Source organism: Pseudoliparis swirei, chromosome 19, assembly GCF_029220125.1.
Source record: "Pseudoliparis swirei isolate HS2019 ecotype Mariana Trench chromosome 19, NWPU_hadal_v1, whole genome shotgun sequence".
In the NCBI taxonomy this organism is placed as follows: Eukaryota; Metazoa; Chordata; class Actinopteri; order Perciformes; family Liparidae; genus Pseudoliparis; species Pseudoliparis swirei.
Genome location: NC_079406.1, coordinates 1,140,849 through 1,162,780, shown reverse-complemented (window position 1 = coordinate 1,162,780; position 21,932 = coordinate 1,140,849). Strand labels below are relative to the sequence as shown.

Genomic DNA, 21,932 nt, shown 5'->3' with positions numbered 1-21,932 from the left:
CAGGCCACGCCCACACGCCTCCAAAACCGACTTGGAGAATACATGTATATTATTTTTATTTCAGATGCAAGTATATGAAACATGTTTAGAGGGTAAATATATTTACAATGAGAGAGAAAAAAGAAGCAAATAAAGGGAAACATTCAACAAGACGACCGACAGGCGTCTGCAGCGCTGAGGGGACGAGAGACGCGGCGACACAAAACATTGAAGGATCAAACATCGTGACGTTGCATCATCGGTGAGTTCAGCTGCTGAACAAACGAGCCTCAGATGAGACAACCTTCACACGTTATATCTTTAGTCCTCTAACATACTGCACGCTACAGCCGGACGCTGATATCTACAAACTCCAATAAACCCAAAGCGTGAAATACGTGTCGCGTTTGTTCAAGACTTCTTATAGAAATGTACAACTGTAATAATAACTGCACAATGTGATATGAAGTGTCCCAATGAGCCCTGAGGAAATGTGTGTATGTGATGTTTCTATTCCGACTTGAACCTCAAATAAAAGCTACGCAGCAGAGGCGTTGGTCTGAAGTATAATATATTAAAAAAGCAGCCACGACGAGTAAAGCTGATCGCACAGCCACCGGCAATTTAAATCTCCAAATCTTATCTTGTTGCCGGGCAGATTGACCCGGTGAGTTTAATTTACTACCTTCCACGAGCCACTGCAATGAAAAATAGAAACAAAGCACATTTCAGTCGTATATATTTTTTCCTTTTTGTCACCGCTTGTTAAATACAGACATGGAACAAGACGAGGAGCTTCGACGATGAAGAAGAAGAATCTTGCTGGTGCGTCAGTCACGAAAAGAAAAGAAAAGGGAAACCGATCCCATGGATGAAGAGGCTCGTGACGCGGCGAGGCCGTTCTTACATCACGAGACGCCACCGTGGAGAGTTCAGGAGCAGCCTCCACGCCTCCCTCCACCCAGAAAAGACCTCCGACAGCTGCTCTCCTGCGGGGGTTCTCATGAGCCGGAGTGTGATTACTCAGCCATGTACCCACACATCCATCATCATTCAACTGCCTCCGTCACAAAGGAGAAAAACAAAGCGTCATCCAACTCAAAGAAGAAAAAAAAAAACCACTATGAAGTATCACATACTTAAGAAAGATTAGCCTCTAACTCTGCAGGCAAATGAGTTTCAATGGATGAACCTGTCAGAGGTGCTTCTGTGTGAGCGGCGCTGACTCCGCCCCCTTCTGCAGGTTGCAGTCGGACCGTCCCCGCCGGAGGAGGGTCCGAGGTGAGCGGCGGGGGGAGGCCGAGGCGGTCCAGAGGAGCGCCGGGACGAAGCCTCGATGCCGACGATAAAAAGGCCGAGAAGACGGGAGGGGGAGGGGGGGGGCCAGAGCAAATGTTCCTGGAGAAGCAAAAGAGCTCCAGGGAACGTCATCCGTGAGCGTGAGGAGCGGTGCGGTATCAAAAGTAGATCTGCTTGGCGTGTGACGGGTTCTGCTCCATGGGGCAGTACGGACATTTCAACCTGAGGGCGACACGAGGGGGGGGGGGGGGCACAAATATTTAGTGTAAATGCAAATTGAAATGACTTTTCCAAAACGTTTGTGATTTAATATTTGTAAAGAAATTTCAATTTTTTTTTATTCCATGAATTCTTTCAGTTTCTCGTGAACGTATGAACCCTGCTTGAAACTAAAATACAACATAACATAATGTCACTAATTGTGTGTTCCTCTGGTGGAACAGAGTTAACCGTTGTGACGCGAGGTCAAACAAGTCGTTGAATGCCCTGTTGTTAACCGGTCCTCCCTGCAGACCCATCAACCGTCAGCGGAGCCTTACTTCCCGGCGTTGGTGAGTTTGTTGAGGGCGTCTCTGGAGATGACGTGGCCACAGATGAGCTTCATGGGCGGGTTGCTCTCCGACGTCTGCTGCCGGAGGATCGGGCAGGCGAACACCGAGTGGTACCAGCACTTCTTCCCCAGGTCGATTTCAATCTGCAGGAACAGACGAGTCGGTCAGGTGAGAACAGGGGAACCGCAGGGGAACCACAGGGGAACCGCTGGGGGACCACTGGGGGACCACTGGGGGACCACTGGGGGACCACTGGGGGACCACTGGGGGACCGCTGGGGAACCACAGGGGAACCGCTGGGGAACCACAGGGGAACCACTGGGGGACCACTGGGGGACCACTGGGGGACCACTGGGGGACCGCTGGGGAACCACAGGGGAACCGCTGGGGGACCGCTGGGGGACCGCTGGGGGACCGCTGGGGACCGCTGGGGAACCGCTGGGGGACCGCTGGGGGACCGCTGGGGGACCGCTGGGGGACCGCTGGGGGACCGCTGGGGGACCGCTGGGGGACCGCTGGGGGACCGCTGGGGGACCGCTGGGGGACCGCTGGGGACCACTGGGGACCGCTGGGGACCGCTGGGGACCGCTGGGGGACCGCTGGGGACCGCTGGGGGACCGCTGGGGGACCACTTGGGGACCGCTGGGGGACCGCTGGGGGACCGCTGGGGGACCGCTGGGGGACCGCTGGGGGACCGCTGGGGGACCGGGGCCACTCACGGGCAGCTCGTCTTTGTGCGTCCAGACTCCGCTGCACTGCCGCTGCTCGATCACCTGCTTGATGTTCATCAGCACCGGCAACGCCATGCAGCCTGAGGCAAAGCTGAGGGGGGGGGGGGAGAGACAGACAGAGAGAGAGAGAGAGAGAGAGAGAGCGAGAGAGAGAGAGAGAGAGAGAGCAATTAACTCAGTGAACTGAAGACAAGACACACATGGATGGTTTGTACTGTGGTATAAATAAAGAGAAAGGGAATCAGAGATGCATGTTGTGTGTGTGTCGTCTGCGTGGTGTGTGTGTGATTTGTGTGTGCGTGTGCGTGTTGTGTGTGTGTGTTGTTTGTGTCGTCTGCGTGGTGTGTGTTGTGTGTGCGTGTCGTCTGCATGGTGTGTGTGTGTTGTTTGTGTGTGTGTTGTGTGTGTTGTCTGCGTGGTGTGTGTTGTGTGTGTTGTTTGTGTGATTTGTGTGTGTGTGTGTTGTTTGTGTGATTTGTGTGTGTGTTGTTTGTGTATTGTTTGTGTGATTTGTGTGTGTTGTGATTTGTGTCTTGTGTGCAGTGTTGGGAGTAATTCCACTACTTTTAGCGGTAACGAGCATGTAACGAAGTATTTTTTTAACCCAACTAACGCAGTTACAATGACTGAAATGTAAATGAGTTCGTTACTCGCGTGACTCTCTTTTGTGAAAAATGAACACTTGCAGACAAGAAGACAAGCTAGGCTACTTTAGCTGCTTCTGATCCGACAGCAGGACCTTGGTGGCGCAATGATGGAACGTCTCGGACGTTATGGACTGATGACACGGAGACGGGACCACGTTATTAATCCTCCTTTATTGGGCCTCCACCAACACAGTGTGTTTACATGATGCAGATTTACATGTTACAGACAGCTGCTCCTCTCAGCAGCTCCAACAACAGCGGTTCCCGTCAACCAACCTTAACTCCCGTTTTCCGGCAGGTTAACCCCGCCTCCCCTCTACTCCGCCAATCACAGGCCCGCCCCCTCGACCAGCATCACGGTGCCACCTGTGATTGACAGCCACTTCCAGTGTTGCCAGGTCTGCGGTTTTCCCGCGGAATTGGGCTACTTTTGAAGTGTTGCCGCTGGTTGAATTTTTTGTCCTTGGTTCGGGTAGACCTATTTTGCATGCAAATTACATGAATATCTTTAAATAAAAATCCATATTTTAAATGAAATAATGTATTTATACCCAAATCCTACCAAACTGACTCCAGATCAGATCAGACCCGCCCCCGACCCTCAATTATATGCAGCACCTCAAGGCACCTTTGTTTTCTCTTTTAATTAGTGTTAATACTGTAGGCCAATCACTTTTATTTCATTGGGCCTAATGTGGTAAAAAAAACACTGTTAAATGACAGTTATTTTGTATTAAGTTAAGTATTAAAAGGGACTTTTGTACTCCTGCTTGATTTGAAGGCCTGTTGCCCTGTTGATTGCAATAAATAGGTCTTCAACATGTTTATAGTGTTTGACTGTTCATTACATTAAAAAAGCAGACATAAAAGTAACTTAAAAGTTACTTTCCCTAGTAACTAATTACTTTTGATATACAGTAACTAGTAACATAATTAAATTACTTTTAAAAGAAGTAACTAGTAACTGTAACTAATTACTAATTTTCAGTAACTTGCCCAACACTGGTTGTGTGTGTGTGTGTTGTGTGATTTGTGTGTTGTGTGTGTGTTGTTTGTGTGATTTGTGTGTTGTTTGTGTGATGTGTGTGTTGTGTGTTGTTTGTGTGTGTTGTGTGTGTGTTGTTTGTGTGTTGTGTGTGTGTGTGTTGTGTGTCTGTGTGTGTGTATTGTGTGTGTGTGTTGTGTGTGTGTGTGTGTGTGTGTGTATTGTGTGTTAATGTGTGTGTGTTTACGTGTGTGAGTGTGTGTGTATTATATGTGTATTATGTGTGTATATATGTGTATGTGTATGTATATATTGTGTGTATATGTGTATATATATTATATATGTATATATATGTGTGATGTGTGTATATATATGTGTATTGTGTATATATGTGTTATGTGTGTGTATATATTATGTGATATATATATTATTATATATTGTGTGTGTATATATGTTATATGTGATGTGTATATATATGTGTATTATGTGTATTATATGTGTATTATGTGTATGTGTTATGTGTGTATATTATGTATATATATGTATTATATGTGTATTATATATATATATATTATGTGTATATTATATGTGTTATGTGTATTATTTGTGTTATATATATGTATTTATGTATATGTATGTGTATTATATATTATGTATGTATGTGTATGTGTATATATATTATATTATTTATGTGTATTGTGTATATTATATATGTATGTATATATTATTATGTGTGTTATATTGTGTGTGTATGTATGTTGTATATATTGTGTTATGTATTATGTATATATGTGTATATATGTGTGTTGTGTGTGTGATGTGTGTGTATGTGTAATGTATATGTGTATTGTGTGTATATTGTGTATATATATTGTGTGTTGTGTGTGTGTTGTGTGTGTGTGATGTGTGTGTGTTGTGTGATGTGTGTGTGTGTTGTGTGATGTGTGTGTGAGTTGTGTGTGTGTTGTGTGTGTGTGTGTGTGTGGTGTGTGTTGCCTCATCACCTCACGCTGAGTGGGGACTCCACCGAGAGGCCCAGCAGGGCGCAGGCGTCCCTGGTGAAGATGTTGCAGATCTCGGCCCACTGGTTGGTCTCCAGCAGGCTGCGGTACGGAGAGTTGTCGATGCCGTGGCGCAGGTACACCAGGCTGCCCATCAGGATCTGGATGTCTGCAGAGGCGTGGAGAACAACTCAAACACCACGCGATAATTGTGCGCTTGCTTGAAGAACACCGTCGTTCATTCTCGATTTCAATTAAGAGTTTTCATTTATTTTAAGGTTTATAAACACGACTCGGCGAGTCACAGTGAGGCCGCCTGAGCTCTACCTCTCTGGTGCTGCGAGGCGAAGGGCTGGAAGTGCCGTGCGTACTGCAGCGCCTCCATCTGGTTGTTGATGCCTCCGCCCAGCAGGCTGATGAAGTACAGGCGGTGCAGCTTGAACTCCAGACTGCTGTTCAGGTCCAGGAGGCGCTGCCGGTTCGTCACGGCCCACCTGAGACACACAGTCCACAGAGTTCCTCTCATGACCAGCAGGTGTTCAAAGGGGATTTCTGAGGCACGATCAAAGTAAACATAACCAATAGAACTTCCACCAGCATGTTTGGACTGTATAAAAGTCGTAACTTCTACCAACAGGCCAGACAGTTCAAAGTTTGAAAAGTTATACCAAACGACTATCTTCTTTATGGCATTGGTCCCACTTGTACATTTCTTTGTACTTCTTGTCGGGCATTTTAACATAAAGCAGCAGGAATGTCCATCTTCAGCGCCGCGTGACGTCATGTCATTCTCTTCACGAGGATGATGACCATCTGGAGACTGGGGAACAGAAGACGTACTCTAGAGCCGGCCGGAGGTCCTGCATCCTCAGAGCTTCCAGGATTCTGTTCAGCTCCAGGAACGGCTGCTTCATACTCATATCTATAACGACACCAGACTCCTGGAACACAGACACGTGTCCTTTTAAATATAAAAGACTCATTAATTATCATTAAAAAAAGGATTCGACTGGATGACAAAGACTCACCTGACAAAGATCCTCCGCTACACTGAGCATCCCTTGTCTGTACAGGTGCTCCACGACGGTCTCACTCAGATATTTCTGTCTCTCCGGGGTGTCCCACACCGTCTCTGCCACCACGGCGCTGACCTCTGCATCAAAGTTCTGCAGAGAAGCATGTGGGAGGTTAAGTTTAAGCACATTGTTCAATATTTAAATGAAGTTGGCCTCCCGTGCCTCACCCTGTCGATGGCTTTGCCCACTTTGGACACGCTGCCGTGGATGTCCTTATGTCGGGAGGCCAGCATCTGCACTGTTTCTTTGATGTTCTTACAACACTGCGCCATCGTCTGGGACAGGACTGATAGGTCTGCATCTTGCACACCTGAGAAAGAGAAAAAAAAGGAAAATGTTTCACTCTGCGTCTCTACAATGTGACGAGTCAGCGTGGTTGAAGCACTCACAATAAAGCCTCACTTTAAATGCAACACAAAGAAATGAAATCCACCAGAACATCCATGTTCAGTGTCGGGGTGCATACACATGGTGACCAGTGGGCTTCCAGGACTTTAAACCAAGTTTCCATGCCCAAAAATGTTGTGAAATCTTGGCGTAAACATGAAAAAGTGAGAAAATGTCATATCTAAACTAACAAACGAGAATAGTATAGTATATAACATTAAATGACTCAAATGAATGAGACAATAGTTTGATTAAAATGATAAACATGTCTTTTCAGTTACGGTGCGTTCACTTGCCTGAGATCGTATGTCGGCTTATATTTTGAGCGTCATCCTTTTAAAAGCATATTCATTGTTTAAAATTCAGCGTAAATGAAAATATGAATAAAACACTTTTTCGGGACTTTTCCAAAACGTTTGGGATTTTTTATTTATTTCTGGACTTTTCCAGGCCTGGAAAAAAAACATTTACAAATTCCATGACTTTTCGTGGTTTTCCATGACTTTGTGGTTTTCCATGCCGTATGACCCCTGCAGTGTTCAGTAACTTTCTGTGCATCGAGGGTTTTCTTACCAAAAGCCACCAGCTGTCCTCGGATCTCGCAGACGCTGCGCAGGAGCTCGTCCAGCCGCTCCTCCGACTGGTGGCCGTACATCACGAAGCGATGGAGCACCTTCTCCAGCTCCCGCTCCACACAGGCGCACTGCTCCATGGTTCAGACTGGAACACGCACCACCTAGAGGAGAGAGGGGGGGTCAAAGTCTCCTTCTTTAAGTACCCATATGGATGATTTGATCCAATTTTAAGGAAAAAGTTGGATCCTTTAATACAAAACGTACTCAGTGTGATCTTTCCTGATGACAAATACACTTGTCAGTGCAATGTCACGTTTCTAAACTACCTCAAAGATATCGTTCAGCCGACAGACGTGCATCAGTGAGCCGTCAGCCCATCGATCAGAAATCAATACTGGTGTCTCGTCGTTGACTCGTGCAGCTCTCTGCGGTGGACACGACACAAAGGAAACCCCACACGTGTCGGAGTGTGGACATATTCAGAAACATGCAGGATCCCAACAGGTTATCGTCATAAACCTCATAAACCTCTCGACACCACCAGGCCCAGCGGAGCGACTGTTCATCAAGACATTTGACAGCTGGTCGACGAGCATATGTTTATCCTTTTAAATCAAGAGAAGATAAATGCAACCAGTTTGGAGCATGCCCGGATGGACAGTTTGCTGACAGCCATCGGGGCCTTTCTCCCCGGCGCTCACACTGTGCGGCCTGCTGTTTACCACCGGCGCCCCGCAGCGCCCCGCAGCGCCCCGCCGCACAGCACACACCCACGAGCCCACGAGCCACACGGTGTCAGGCGACTGCGATCGAGCTCCTGCCTCGATCAAGCATCGCACGTGTGTCTTGTTATAAAAGAACACGAAGTCATTGGGAGTTATAGCTTTGCTGTCACTTGCCGTTTAGAAAATGTCCACCTAAGCTAGCAGCTAGCGTATCAGAGCTAACACACATAAACGAAAATGTATATTGGAATACTTAAACGTCACCTTTGATATTTTTATTACTCACTAACAACGACGAATACAGAAAGGGCCGCACGCGACCAGCGATGCGTTTCGGTTGTAGTTATAAAACGACGGCGTCGCACGGCCGACGTAAACAAACGGGGTCCCGGCTACTGAGGCTAGCCGCAGCTAGCCGCAGCTAGCCGCTGTCAGCTCCCCGGACAAGGCCCAAAGCCTCCCGGGAGCGGGATGACAACCCGCCGGCCCTCTTTGTGTCGCACGACCCGGGCGCGAGACACACCTGCCGCCTTCCAGTGAACCGCGAGACACGTTTTAAATGAACGCCACTCACCTATCCTGCTAATTAGTTAGCACACATTAGCGTTAGCCACTCGCCTGTTATGGCAACACTTCGCCAGCAGTCGCGATGCGGAACTTCCTGTGACGCATTCAGCCGCGACCTTTCACAATAAGAGCGGTCGCGAGGGGATTGTTCTCTCTATCCATGAAATACTTATACTTTTAGTATATTATATATATATATATATATATAATATACAATTAAATAATGTACATGTGTATATATGTAATTTATATACTTGATGTATTATACCTGAATATACATCAAATATATAAATAAAATAATTTTGAAGTACCCGTAATATATATGTATATTATTTATTTCCATACAGTATTTGACATCAAATATATAAATTAAATTATATAATATACATATGTATATTATTTTATATTATTTATACATCTGTGCCAACCGCATAAAAAAACTGCATTCAATTTTCTCCAACTTTTATTTAACCCTCAACATTATTCAGTTCAACATAATTTAAGAAAATAAACAAAAATGTACTTAGTTGCTTACATTCACCTCTGAATATTATAAATATGGCGTATTTAGGGCCTAAAAAAGGAACAAGGTCAGTTTAAAAAAAGATAGATTAGAAATTGTATCTGTTTATATTCTTACTGTTAGTAAGTATTATATATACTGTCATTTAAATAGCCCATCATGAGACTGAACCCTTGTTGACCATCACGCCCCACAAATAGAACACAAGGAGAGAAAGTATGAAGCATGTTTATTTGTCTTAATATTGAAGTGCATATATGCACAGCTCCATGGTGTGTTGCATTGTGGGTCAGGTTCTGGGAGGCTGTGTGACTAATCGATCCGTGATGTGGACCAACGATCCCCAACGCTCAGCTGCTCATCATTCCTTCCCTCTGAGTCTCCTGAGCTGCCATCAACCACAGAGGCTCCCATATATCAGCCCTTCTTTGCACTTTAGTTCACACTATTTTAACCCAGCACACACACACACACACACACACACACGTTGTCCTCTCCAACCTTTGGAAACTTTAATGTTTTACACTTTAACTTAGAGTTATTTTTAATCTCAAAGGGATTCACCTGGTGAAAAAAAGGTTTCAATAAAAAAATAGGGCTCAGAGTTCAATGGAATGGTGATTTATACATTTGCCATGTCATTAGAGCTTAGAGTGACATATTTAATAATATACAGGATATCTCAGAAAGTTGCTTTAAAACCTTAATGAGTTTCTATTGTGTTCATGATGAAATTAAAAAAGAAGACGAAGATGTTTCGCTCTCAGGTCCTTTGGGCCCTCGTGGCCACGTGTGACACCTCAGAGGGAAAAAAGGGACAAATTACATATTTATGATCCCATATAGAGAGTTGACTTTTCAGACCCTGAGCCGCAGCCGAGCTCCGTTCAGTTGGGCTGCAATCAGAGACTTTCCATTGGCTCGCCCTGATGGCTGAATGACTGAGCAGGAATGGAAATCTGGTGAGTATTAGGTTTGGGACGGAGGGCTTTTCTAAACTCCCTCCCATGGAGCATGCCCAGACAGCCACCGCGGGGCTTACAGGCTCCTGCTGTCGGAGCGACAGTCATACGCACAGTGGATGTCTTTCTGATCGCTTTTGATCCGCCTGTTGGAGCTCGACAGGTCCAGTGTCGGTGCTGACCCTGTAACATAAACTATCCGGCCACGATCAGCGTGAACAGGACTTTAAACATGTGGAAGCGCCTCATAGCGCGCTGCACCAGGCAGGAGTTCTGCATGTGAGCTGTCAGTTGGGTGGTCTGTCACCTTTGACCTGTTGTACCCCAGTTACACCTTAAAGAAGCATTCACACATAATGCATCCATGAAAGGGGCTCATACATTCAGCCTCGCTCAGCGTGAAGTATAGCGTGTATATTTAGTATAATGTGAGTACAATGTGCCGCTCTGTGTTTCCCCTGCAGCTAAAGCTACGGCTATCTGGCCCTGATAGCACGGGGCTAAATATAGAGGAGCCTGTGACTGATCGAGCTGTAAGTGTCAGATTCCAGGCACACTCATCTCTCCTGGCTGGATCAGCACCTGCTGCTAACTATAACCCCCCCTAGCCCCCCCCCCCCCCCCCAGCGCCGCCCTCTTTGCCCGGCTCACACAGGAAAGCCAATGTCCAACCAAAAAGGATCCAGCTTATAGACTCTCGATTTCCCCGAGGCCAGCTCCGAGGGGAGTGGCAGAAATAGAGATGGGGCATCGGAGGATGTAAAGGGTCTGAGTGAGGTGCCTCTCTTCGCCTTTTCTACTCAGGCCTGATACATGGCAGCGTGTCTCCAGACCGGGCTGCACGGAGCGACTCGGTCCTGGGTCGGGTCTTGTGAGCGAGGAATGTGCCGTGGATTCTGAGAGGCCGTCTGGTGGATGAGGGGCAGATATAGCGGCACAGAGGAGCTCCGTGCCCGGGGGGAAACCTGGTCAGAAGGTACAGTTTCCTCGCCCTCGTGTCGGGTTGTCATGTTAAGATGAAGGGCGTAGAGCTGGCAGAGCAAATCAAACCAGGGTCCGTTTCCATGTGAGATGAGTGAATCTCTGTCTGTCATTTAAAATAAGTTGCATTTGATGATGAAATCTTGTAGAATGTAGAACATTTTAGTGTTTTGGTCGACTTAAAGTGAACGTTTGCATCGTTTTAATTTAATTGCCATTTAATTAAGTCACATTTTTGAGGTTGACGATATCTTAACAGGAACAATGCAGAGTTCAGCCTCTATATTCGATGAATACGCTTTTAGATCATAACAGCGTTGGTTGTTCCCGTTGAGTCGCTGAATGAGCTGCTCCCCCTGCTGGTGACCGTATCTCACGTCGTCCAACAGGCGTGACCCCTGGAGCCGGTGGCCGAGCGATGGACAGCTGGACCCTGCAGGGGGACAGCTGCTCCTTCCTGGGCAGTGCGCCCCGCCACGCCTTCTCCCTGTGCCGCCGCGACGGCTCGCCCAACCACGTGGAGCTCTTCGACATCATCAACGTGCCGAGTCAGCGCGGCACCATCTCCGAGACCACCTGCCTGTGCGACATCTTCGGAGACGACTGCGAGTCGGCCTCCCTCTCCGGCAGCCAAGCCGCCGTCGGGGCTTTCTTCCCCGCCCTGAAGCAGGCCAGCAGCGCCGGCGGATGACCTGAACGACTCCTCCAGCTCCTACCACACCGCGCCGGGCTCCAGCGAAGGGGAGGAGGGCTTCGAGGACTCCAGGGAGAGGGCCCACAGCCCCCCGCTGCAGAGCGGGTCTTCGGAGAGGAGGACGCCGGTGGCCGAGGGGCTTCCAGAGGTCTCTGAGGACAGAAGCCCGCCTTTAGAACCAGAGAGCGGATCACCAGGACCTCATCTTAGCAGAGCCAGCCCACCGGCATCAGTCCCTGGGGAGAGCCCCCCCTCCCCTGGACACAACAGCCCCGTTACCCTCGGCACAGAGGTGAGATGTTCAGCTTCATCACGAAATCCTGGACCAGAACCAGACCCCACCAGAACCACTCCAACATACAAAGATAGACTTGAGTCTCTATCTCCAAGTCCCTGGACCTCCTCCTCCGAGTCAGCTCCAGAGCCGAGGACCACCTGCTCTGATCCCTCCCCTGAGACCCCTCCCAAAGACGTTCCTCTAGATTCTTCTGAATCAGCGTTTGACGCACTTTCATCATCCCGTATTCCAAAGTCATGGTCCCGGTCCAGAGACCCGTGGGCCTCCCCTGAGCTCATCTCTCGGCCCTCCTCCCCAGACACACGAGCATCATCTCCCCTCTCCGAGCTGAGAGGGAGGGTCTCCCTGCCCGATCTCCTCAGCCGAGGCTCAACACCCGACACCGAAGACGACCCCCACGCCCCGGAGCGGACCTCCTCCAGCGCGGGAGGAGACGGGCCAGGCGGCAGCGCTGCATCGACACCCGGCCCACGACACCCCCCCCCCACACCTGTCCTCTCAACAGCTCCCTCCCCTGGCCTGCTCCGGGCTCCTCCTCCTGCTATGACCAGGACTCCGTCTCCTGACCCCTCCCATAACGTTAGACACACTTCAACTCCTCCCAGGACCCAGGTGTCTTCACCTGTGCTGAGTTACAGCTTATCACCTAGCGCCACGAGGAGCTGCTCCCCCACAGACCTCAGACAGACGGCCCGCTCACCTGAGATCAGGATTACAGCTTCCTCCCCCGAGGTCCGGAGAAGAGAGCGGTCTTCTGAAGTGGAAACAACACCTGCGTCTCCTCTCCTAGGTCCTCACTGCTCCTCACCAAGGAGCCTCACTTCCTCCCCTCACATCTCAGGTGTTTCTTACTGTGTTGTTCAGCCCGAGGACAGAGACTCTCCCCCGCTCCCCGAGCTCTCTGGTCTCTGCCCCCCAGAGCCTGAGAGGTCACCTGTGTCCCCTGAAGCCGGGTCCCCCCCGTCCCCGAGAGGTTCACCTCGTACCTCCGGCTTCACAAGCTCTGTCCTGCAGCCTGAGATAACTCAACCCAGGTGTCACACTCCTTCACCTGAGCCAGAGCATCACACACCTTCACCTGAGCCAGAGCACCACACACCTTCACCTGAGCCAGAGCATCACACACCTTCACCTGTTGCTCCATCACCTGTTGCCCCATCACCTTTTGCTCCATCACCTGTTGCTCCATCTCCTGTTGCCCCATCACCTGTTGCTCCATCACCTGTTGCTCCATCATCTGTTGCCCCATCACCTTTTGCTCCATCACCTGTTGCTCCATCTCCTGTTGCCCCATCACCTCTTGCTCCATCTCCTGTTGCCCCATCACCTGTTGCTCCATCTCCTGTTGCCCCATCACCTTTTGCTCCTTCACATGTTGCCCCATCACCTGTTGCTCCATCACCTGTTGCTCCATCACCTGTTGCCCCATCACCTTTTGCTCCATCACCTGTTGCTCCATCTCCTGTTGCTCCATCACCTGTTTCTCCATCACCTGTTGCCCCATCTCCTGTTGCTCCATCACCTGTTGCTCCATCACCTGTTGCTCCATCACCTGTTGCCTCATCACCTGTTGCTCCATCTCCTGTTGCCCCATCTCCTGTTGCTCCATCACCTGTTGCTCCATCACCTGTTGCCTCATCACCTGTTGCTCCATCTCCTGTTGCTCCATCTCCTGTTGCTCCATCACCTGTTGCTCCATCTCCTGTTGCTCCATCACCTTTTGCTCCATCACCTGTTGCTCCATCACATGTTGCCCCATCACCTGTTGCTCCATCACCTGTTGCTCCATCTCCTGTTGCCCCTTCATTTGTTGCTCCATCACCTGTTGCCTCATCACCTGTTGCCTCATCACCTGGTGGCCCATCACCTGTTGCCCCATCATTTGTTGCCCCATCACCTGTTGCCCCATCATTTGTTGCTCCATCTCCTGTTGCCCCATCATTTGTTGCTCCATCACCTGTTGCCCCATCATTTGTTGCTCCATCACCTGTTGCCTCATCACCTGTTGCTCCATCACCTGTTGCCCCATCATTTGTTGCTTCATCACCTGTTGCCTCATCATCTGGTGCCCCATCACCTGTTGCCCCATCTCCTGTTGCTCCATCACCTTTTGCCCCATCACCTGTTGCCCCATCTCCTGTTGCTCCATCACCTTTTGCCTCATCACCTGTTGCCTCATCACCTGGTGCCCCATCACCTGTTGCCCCATCTCCTGTTGCTCCATCACCCGTTGCTCCATCACCTGTTGCTCCATCACCTTTTGCTCCATCACCTGTTGCCCCATCATTTGTTGCATCATCTCCTGTTGCTCCATCACCTGTTGCTCCATCTCCTGTTGCTCCATCACCCGTTGCTCCATCACCTTTTGCCTCATCTCCTGGTACTCCATCACCCGTTGCCCCATCATTTGTTGCTCCATCACCCGTTGCCCCATCATTTTTTGCCCCATCACCCGTTGCCCCATCTCCTGTTGCTCCATCTCCTGAGCAGAGGTATCAGCACTCACAGGTAATCCTCTCCACTGAGCACAGCCCTCGTTGGACCCGGCCCCCTCCTCCTCCTCCTCCTCTAAGAGACACACCTGAGGTTGCGGGTGATTCCTCTTCAGTTGACGTTACAGAGAGACGTCCAGAGGAGAGCGTCTCACCTGCAGTTGGAGGAGTAGAAGTTACACGTAAACAAATCATTGAGTCCTTTAGTCAGAAAGAAGACACTTATAAGGATCTCCCCGTTAAGTCTCTCTCTCCTCGTCGTCCAGTCTCCAGGAGTCCAGGTAGCTCACCTGTCTATCGGGCTACAGCCAGCTCACCTGTGCAGCTACTGGAACCCGCCCAGCCTCGATCGACTGCCCACTCCCCGACCTCTGAAAGCAGCAGCTCATCAGAACCCGCCTGCACACCTGAGCCCTCAAGCAGCCAGCCGCCGCCCAGAGTGAGACGAGAGCCCGGCCAGAGGACCACGGGGGTCATGGCCCACCACGTGAGCAGGAGGCGGACCCCCTCCCCCCCCCTCACCAGGTTCACACCTGTTCACATCATAGCCCCCGAGAAGCCCTCCAGGCCGTGGCAGAACCGGAGCCGCGGCCCCTCTCAGGTCGAAGCATCCTCCCCGAGAGGTCATTTAAAGACAGCGGTGACAAGCAGGGAAAACCCCCATGTCGCCCGCGTTGACAATAATAGCCAGGCCCATTGGCTCGGGCAGGGAAGGCAACCGGAGATGGAGAGGGAACTGCAGCTGCAGGAGGAACGGGAGGTAGGTAGGCACAGGGAAAAGGAGAGGGAGATGGAGAGAGAGCGACAGAAGAGGGAGGAGCGGCTTCCTGAAAAGGGGAGGGGCGGGCGGTGGGCCGCCAGAGGGGAACAGGCCGAGCTGTCATTCAATGCCAGGAATAGAAAAGGACCCGCGAGCCGCGGCGCAGCGCCCACAAGCAGAGACACCGGCCATTCCTACTCAGAGAGACCGCTGCAGCAGCAACAGAGTCCGCCCAGAGCCGCTTCCCAACCGGACGGCGGCGGCGGCGTTCTCGGGCGACGGCGTCCACCTCCAGCGCCGCACAACCACAGCGGCGGTGCCGTGAACGGGCCCTGCCGGAGCTCCGGCTCCAGCATGGGCAGCGAGCTGGACGAGGTGGACGACGAGGGGAAGTGGCTCACGGACTCGTCTCTGCGCAGCCTGTCGAGCCCCGAGCCGGATTACCTCGACATGTACAACTCCAGCTGCCGCTCGTCCACCGACGTGTCTCGGTCGTCGACACGGGAGAGCCCGGCCGGGGGCGGCGGCGCCTGGCCGGCCTACGCCGACTTCAGGGGTTCTGCTCCCAGGCTGGACAATGAGGAACCGCCCCCAGGCCTGGATCCATCGCGGCGCATTGAGATGGGCAGCTTTGAATGCGTGGACGTGGCCGTGGACAGAGAGGACTGCAGGAGGGTGAGGAGAGGAGTGCCGAAGAGGCAGATCCAGCTGAAGAGGAGGAGTCACTCTGAAGGGAAGCCGGAGGAGAGCAGCGCCAACAGCAGTCCTGGGTTACCAGGGATGGTGGGAAGCCCGTCTCCAGAGAGCTTCTCCAGGGAGACGCTCACGAGGCAGCACAGCACGCCAGAGGCAGCGCCACAACGCCAGGAGAGGAAACTCCAGAAATCTGTTTCTCTGGATGAGACGTGCACCAAAACCAAGATGGCCACTTGTATCATCAAGAGTGTGTTGTCCAAGAAGATGCAGGGCGTGGACGAACAACCCGAGGAGCGCGCAGGAGAAGAAGGGAGCGCCGAGTCCGATGAGCCCAAAGAGTCCCCACAGCCCGACTCACACCACCGCCGCTCATCGGAGGGTCTCCCTGCAGGAGCGGAGCCGAGAACGCAGGAGGAATCCAGACCGCCGAAAAGCTTGGGAGCGAGATCCGGCAACGGGCCGAGCGAGGCGGCCGACCCGCACGCCGCGGCCTCGCTGAGATCTGACGCCAGATCAGAATCGAGAGCGCCGTTCGAGAGGAAACGGTCGACGGGCGCCGCGCCACGAGCCGCTGACGGCGGCGGAATGCAGGGCGGTGACTCAGCAGATGCCGCTGCCGGGAACTCAGGAGCTCCTTCGGCCACCGGAGACGGCAGCGTGCCGGTCAGGGCGACGGGCGGAGGCCGGGAATGCGACCGCCGACTGCAGCCGGCTCACAGACACACGCAGGAGGTCACGCTCAGAGCCGTGGAGAAGAAGAAGGCCTCCTTAAACGTCTGCCTCACGCCGGAGGCACAGCACAAACCCTCTGGGCTGAAGAGGGAACGGCTGGAGGCCGGCGAGGACCAGAAAACAGAGGAGGAAGAAGAAGGAAATGGGAACAGTAACGCTAAAGTCCCCATTCACAAAGTTAGAGACGTGAGGAGACTCGTAAAACATACGTACAATCTGTCCTTCAAGGCAACGAGTGATGAGCCGCCGTCACGGGGGGACGGAGAACGGATGGACTCTTCTCATCGGGACCGGAGGGAAGAAATAACAGATGAGAGAAGGGAAGAGTTCCCACGGGAGGAGAGGGAGGAAAGGCCGTTGATGAGGAGGGAGGAGGTGAGAGAGCCAAAGAGGACCCCCGTGTCTCCTCAGTGCAAACCGATGCAGATTCACTACAAGGCCGTGTGCTGGAAGGAAGACAAAAACAAAACGGAGCCGCCGGGCCTCAAAGCCCCGGCTGCCGAGAAGCAGCTCGTCACGCAGCGGAGCCACGCCACGAGTCCACGGCACGGCGCCGCCGACAAGACGCCGGGAACACCAGAGAGCAACGAGGGCAGAGCGGCGGCGCTGAAGGCCGACAGGAAGCCGCCGCTGCTCGGCAGCCTCCCCAAACTGCCCAGTAAGGACCGAGAGGTGTCCACCGCCGTGGTGCTCATACGAGACGGATCCAGTCAGAACGAGATGTCCGCCCAGGAGGAGACTCCCCCCCTCCTCCAAGGCCCAGCTGCTGCCCACTCGCCTGGACCCACCAGCCCCACCAGCCACGCTAGTGGCCACTCGGTGTCGACGCTGTTGAAGGAGAAGGGCTACCAGGCGGACATCGGAGCCGTGAATAAAGGGCTTCCACGTAAACACGTGAACTGCCTGGAGGTCCCCCTCCGGCCCACCAGCCCCGCCCGAGGAGGTCGGCCGGAGCCGCGCAGAGAGAGGACCTTCTCCTCCTCGTCGCCCAGCAACACAGACTCCCTCGCACAGGCCAGAGGAGACGAGGGGAAGCAGAGCGCCGCTCCTCCAACACCGCCTCCCGCCATGCTCAGGGAACATGGAGACTTTGAAGCGGTGAAAAGACTGGACCCGACCGTCCCCCCCAGGTTCCCGCCGCAGGCCATCGAGGTGAAGTCTGTTTCTAAAGAAACCCCGAAGCCAGAGACGCACGTCTCGGCCAACAGCATCGAGGTTCAATCTGTAGCTAAAGCTTCTCAGAAGCCGGCCGTGGCTCCGAAACCGAGCTGCAAATTCAAACCGGCAGATTCGGGAGCCGTGCCGAGCGAAGCGCCGAGAGCGCCCGGCGAGGAGAGGCCTCAGACCATCGTGGTGTCCTCGCCGACCGTCTACAGGACGCTCTCCAACGAGTCCACGTCCAGCTACACCAGGAAGCTGGCCGTGTCGGCCGTGTCCAGCCTCAAGCCGCCGGCGTGCAAAGCCACGGCCACGCCCATCTCCGGCCTCTCCACCCAGCCGGAGGCATCCGGTGTCAGAGGTCAGCGGCCCGGGGCCTCGCCTCAGAGAAGCACGGCCGTAGCTACAGCTCCGGGTCCGGCCTCTGACCCCGAGCCAAACCGTGTTCCTGGACCTGAATCAGCTGTTCTGGATCCAGAAGGCCACGCCCGGTACCCCAGATCGCCCAGATCGCCACACCCTCCTGAGCGAGCCACGCCGGTCTCTCCAAACAGCGCTAAACCACCTGCGGCTCCGGTGCTGCTGGGATACCGCGGCTCGCCCTGCAGCCGGCGCTGCTCCCCGAGGCCGGAGGACCTCCTCTTCGACGCGTCGGACGACCCGCCGAGCTACGACGAGCGAGAGAGCTTTAGCCCCCTCCTGCTGCCGGACCTCAGCCCCGGGAGGTCGACCCGCTACCGGTCCTCGCCGCGGCCCCCTCCCTGCTCCTGCACCGCCGGCTGCCCCTCCCACCCGGGCCCCCCCCCTCCTCAGCGTCACCGCAGCCCCCACAGCCTCAGCCCTCCCGCGCCGCCGCCCTCTCCGGGACAGGCGTCGCCTTACTCGGTGGCTCCGCCCCCTCTCCGCCTGCACCAGCCCATGAGCTACCAGCCCGGCTCTCCCAAGTCCAGTCCGCTGGGTCCGGGCCAGCCGCCGGCCGCGTCCCAGCCTCTCCACCAGCCTCCTCCCGGGGTGCCCCCCCACCAGACCTGCCCCGCCAACCGCCCGCTCTATCCCCCCCAGCATATGGACCCCCGACGCCCCCCAGTGCACAGATCCCCCCAGCAGCATCCACCAGGCGTGGCGGGCGCCCCGGGCCACGGCCACTCACCTGGCCTGCCGCCCATGGACCCCCAGTACCTGTGTGGCCCTCAGAGCCTTGGGCCGGCCTATGGCTCTGAATACGGGGGCGATAGCTCCAGTTTGTACTCGGACGGCAGCTACGGACAGACCCCCCGCAGGGTGCTCATGGACCCCGAGACGGGGAAGTACTTTTACATCGAGGTGCCCGTGCAGCCGCTGAGGAAAATGCTGTTCGACCCGGAGACCGGCCAATACGTGGAGGTGCTCATCCCGCAGCAGGCCGTGTCCCACCCGGGCCTGTACCCCCCCGCCGCGGCCCCCTACTCGTCCCTCCACAGCCCCAACATGTACGCTGCCGCTCCACAGTACATGCCCTATGCAGCCCCTCCCCCCCAAGCCCACCCCCAGCCCCCCCGCTACCCCGAGGCCTCTGTCGCTGCAGCAATGCACCATGCAGGCGGGCCGGGGGTCCACTACAGGAACCCCCCCGGTCCCACCAAGCCGGATCCCCAGAGCCACGCGCCGCTCGACCAGAGCTACCTGGACGGCGTGTACTACGTCCCCACGGGGATGAGCGCCAGCCCCACGGCCACGCCCCCAGACTACTACCACCAGCACCCGCCCAGCCTGCCCCCGGCGGGGGGGAAGAGGTCCTGAAATAGAGGACAGAGGCCGCCGTCCTGGAGCCTGTTGGGTTTTAAATACACGGTGTATAAAGGAGGTGTCCGATGTTAGACCCTCATGTTATTTGAGTTTTCGCACATTGCAACTGACGACACGACTCTGTGATTGTTTGTTTGTTTGTTTGTTTTCTGCTTTGCTGCTTGAAATATCTGATTCTTGAGTTCATAGTTTTGAATAGAGTTTTTTTTATGAGGTGTTCTTAAATCTTACAATGTTTGTCACTTTTGATACAGGGTAGGAACCTCACGCTGTGTGTCAACAGTCAATAAATAGGTTTTACTGACAAATATGTGGAAAACACTGTTTTAAAAGAACCTAATGTTTATTGTATTATTGTGTTTCTCTAATATTGGATGAGTGAGTTTGTGCATGTTGAGATATGCTCTCATATTGTGTGATTGGACATTGGGCAACTTGAACTGATTGTGACCAATGAACCTGATTTGAGCCACCTGTGTGTGGGCGTGAACTGTTTATTTGAGTGTCAATAAAAAGCCTCACTGGAGGGTGAGGGCAGTTCTCTATTGGCTGTGTAACAGACAAGTCACGTATCCTGTGTCTCCATACTTCTTTAATTCCTCCGTCTAGTAAGTCTTATTGTTGGTGCTATTTGTGTTATGTTTTATCCACTGTGCTCTTAGCTCTGCTAAGAGGTTATGGGCCCAGGTGATGGCGAAAACCTACAGAGCAAAACATTTAAAACTAACACTTAAGACTAGGTGCGTGTAGGCACCAAACATGACTAGTAGCAGAAAGCCAGTAGAGCCGAGTGGGAGCCGCTGGTCGCGCTTGTTATTTGACGGGGATGAAAATAAGTATGAACTGTGGGAGACTAAGTTCTTGGGCCATCTTCGTCTGCAAGGGTTGAAAGAAACCATTCTGAGAGTGCCTGTGACAGAGGACGAAGAGGAACTGCTGCGGAATGAGGCAAAGAATGAAGAAGCATATGCTGAGCTTATCCAGTTTCTGGATGATAAGAGCCTGTCCCTGGTGATGCGGGAAGCACCCGACGACGGTAGAGCAGCACTACTTATTTTGAGAAACTATTACCAAGGCAGAGGAAAGCCAAGAATTATCAGCCTTTATACTGAGCTCACCTCGCTCCAGAAGTCAAGCAGCGAGAGTGTAACCGACTATGTGATACGTGCTGAGACAGTCAGCACAGCGTTGAGAAACGCAGGCGAGACTTTGAGTGACGGGCTACTTGTAGCTATGGTTCTAAAAGGGCTTCCCGAATCGTTTAAACCGTTTGTTATCTACATCACGCAAAGAGATGAGACCGTGGCGTTTCCTAAATTCAAGACGAAACTGCGAAGCTACGAGGACACAGAGAAGATGCGTGCTCCAGACACTAAGGACAATGTGATGACAGCACGGGGGCGACGAGCAGCGAGACCCACCAGACGAGGTGCAGGTCCAGGCGAACGTGAGCAGCAGCAGCAGCAGCAGCTGGCGACGGGGGACGCGAGCCTGGGGTGTTTCAGGTGTGGGACACACGGACACCTCGCCCGCGCTTGTCAGCGCAAAGTGTGGTGCAGCCACTGCAGGAGCGACACACACAGCAGCGAGACCTGTCGGAGCAAGAAGCGACGAGGCCGAGATGACGCCCGTAAAGCTTCAGAGCAGACGGGGGAGGAGGACGAGTATGCGTTCCGGTTGAGCGACATGGCAGCAGATGTCCAGCCGAGCCAAGATGTCAACGTGAGGGGCCTGATGGTCGACTGCGGGGCGACATCGCACATCGTTACAGACCTCGCCAAGTTCAAGTGTTTAAACGGCGAGTTCAAGGCCGAGTCACACTGTGTGGAGCTGGCCGACGGCACCCGGTGCAGCGGCGTAGCAGAGCGGCGAGGCGACGCGGTGGTCTGTCTGACGGACAGCACAGGTCGACAGCTGAGAACAACGCTGAAAGACGCGTTGTACATCCCCTCCTATCCGCAAGACATCTTTTCTGTAAAAGCGGCTACAGCAAGTGACGCGACGGTGATCTTCAAGAAAGGAGAGGACATTCTGATTCACAGAAATGGTACGAAATTCCACATACACGTACACAACAGGCTTTATTATTTACACACGGTAGATAATGATGTGAAATGTGATGACCAAGTTAAAGGGTGTCTTGATTTACAAACGTGGCATGAAGTATTGGGTCACTGTAACTATGAGGATGTGTTGAAGTTGCCACCTGTTGTCGAGGGCATGCAAATTAAAGGGCAACCAGTAAACCTCCACACTGTGATGTATGTATTCAGGGCAAATTTGTGCAGACCATAAATAGAAAGCCTGATGCTAGAGCTACAGAGCCAC

At 52.8% G+C, this 21,932-nt stretch overlaps 2 protein-coding genes across 4 annotated transcripts; one reads left to right on the top strand and one right to left on the bottom strand.

The window, feature by feature from the left end:
- Window positions 1-39: 39 nt before the first annotated feature.
- rmnd5b (required for meiotic nuclear division 5 homolog B) lies at window positions 40-8,618 on the bottom strand. 3 transcript variants are annotated; one of them, XM_056438790.1, is made up of 10 exons: window positions 8,575-8,618; window positions 7,230-7,392; window positions 6,437-6,579; window positions 6,222-6,359; window positions 6,034-6,134; window positions 5,521-5,687; window positions 5,197-5,362; window positions 2,549-2,651; window positions 1,818-1,972; window positions 40-1,500 (listed from the first exon to the last, which is right to left on the bottom strand). In XM_056438790.1, exons 2-10 carry the CDS (start codon window positions 7,366-7,368, stop codon window positions 1,437-1,439), a joined length of 1,176 nt encoding a protein of 391 aa, XP_056294765.1. In that variant the 5' UTR covers window positions 7,369-7,392; window positions 8,575-8,618; the 3' UTR covers window positions 40-1,436. The 3 variants fall into 3 exon arrangements, with proteins under 3 accessions (XP_056294765.1, XP_056294764.1, XP_056294766.1); XM_056438789.1 differs by having other exon boundaries at window positions 8,531-8,600; XM_056438791.1 differs by lacking the exon at window positions 8,575-8,618 and adding an exon at window positions 8,243-8,380.
- Window positions 8,619-10,714: 2,096 nt separating this feature from the next.
- On the top strand, window positions 10,715-20,168 carry si:ch73-43g23.1 (serine/arginine repetitive matrix protein 2). The gene is given in 3 exon segments (XM_056438768.1): window positions 10,715-10,984; window positions 11,379-11,661; window positions 11,663-20,168. Coding segments are annotated over 3 exon segments (8,280 nt in total). The 5' UTR covers window positions 10,715-10,923; the 3' UTR covers window positions 19,599-20,168.
- Window positions 20,169-21,932: the final 1,764 nt, after the last annotated feature.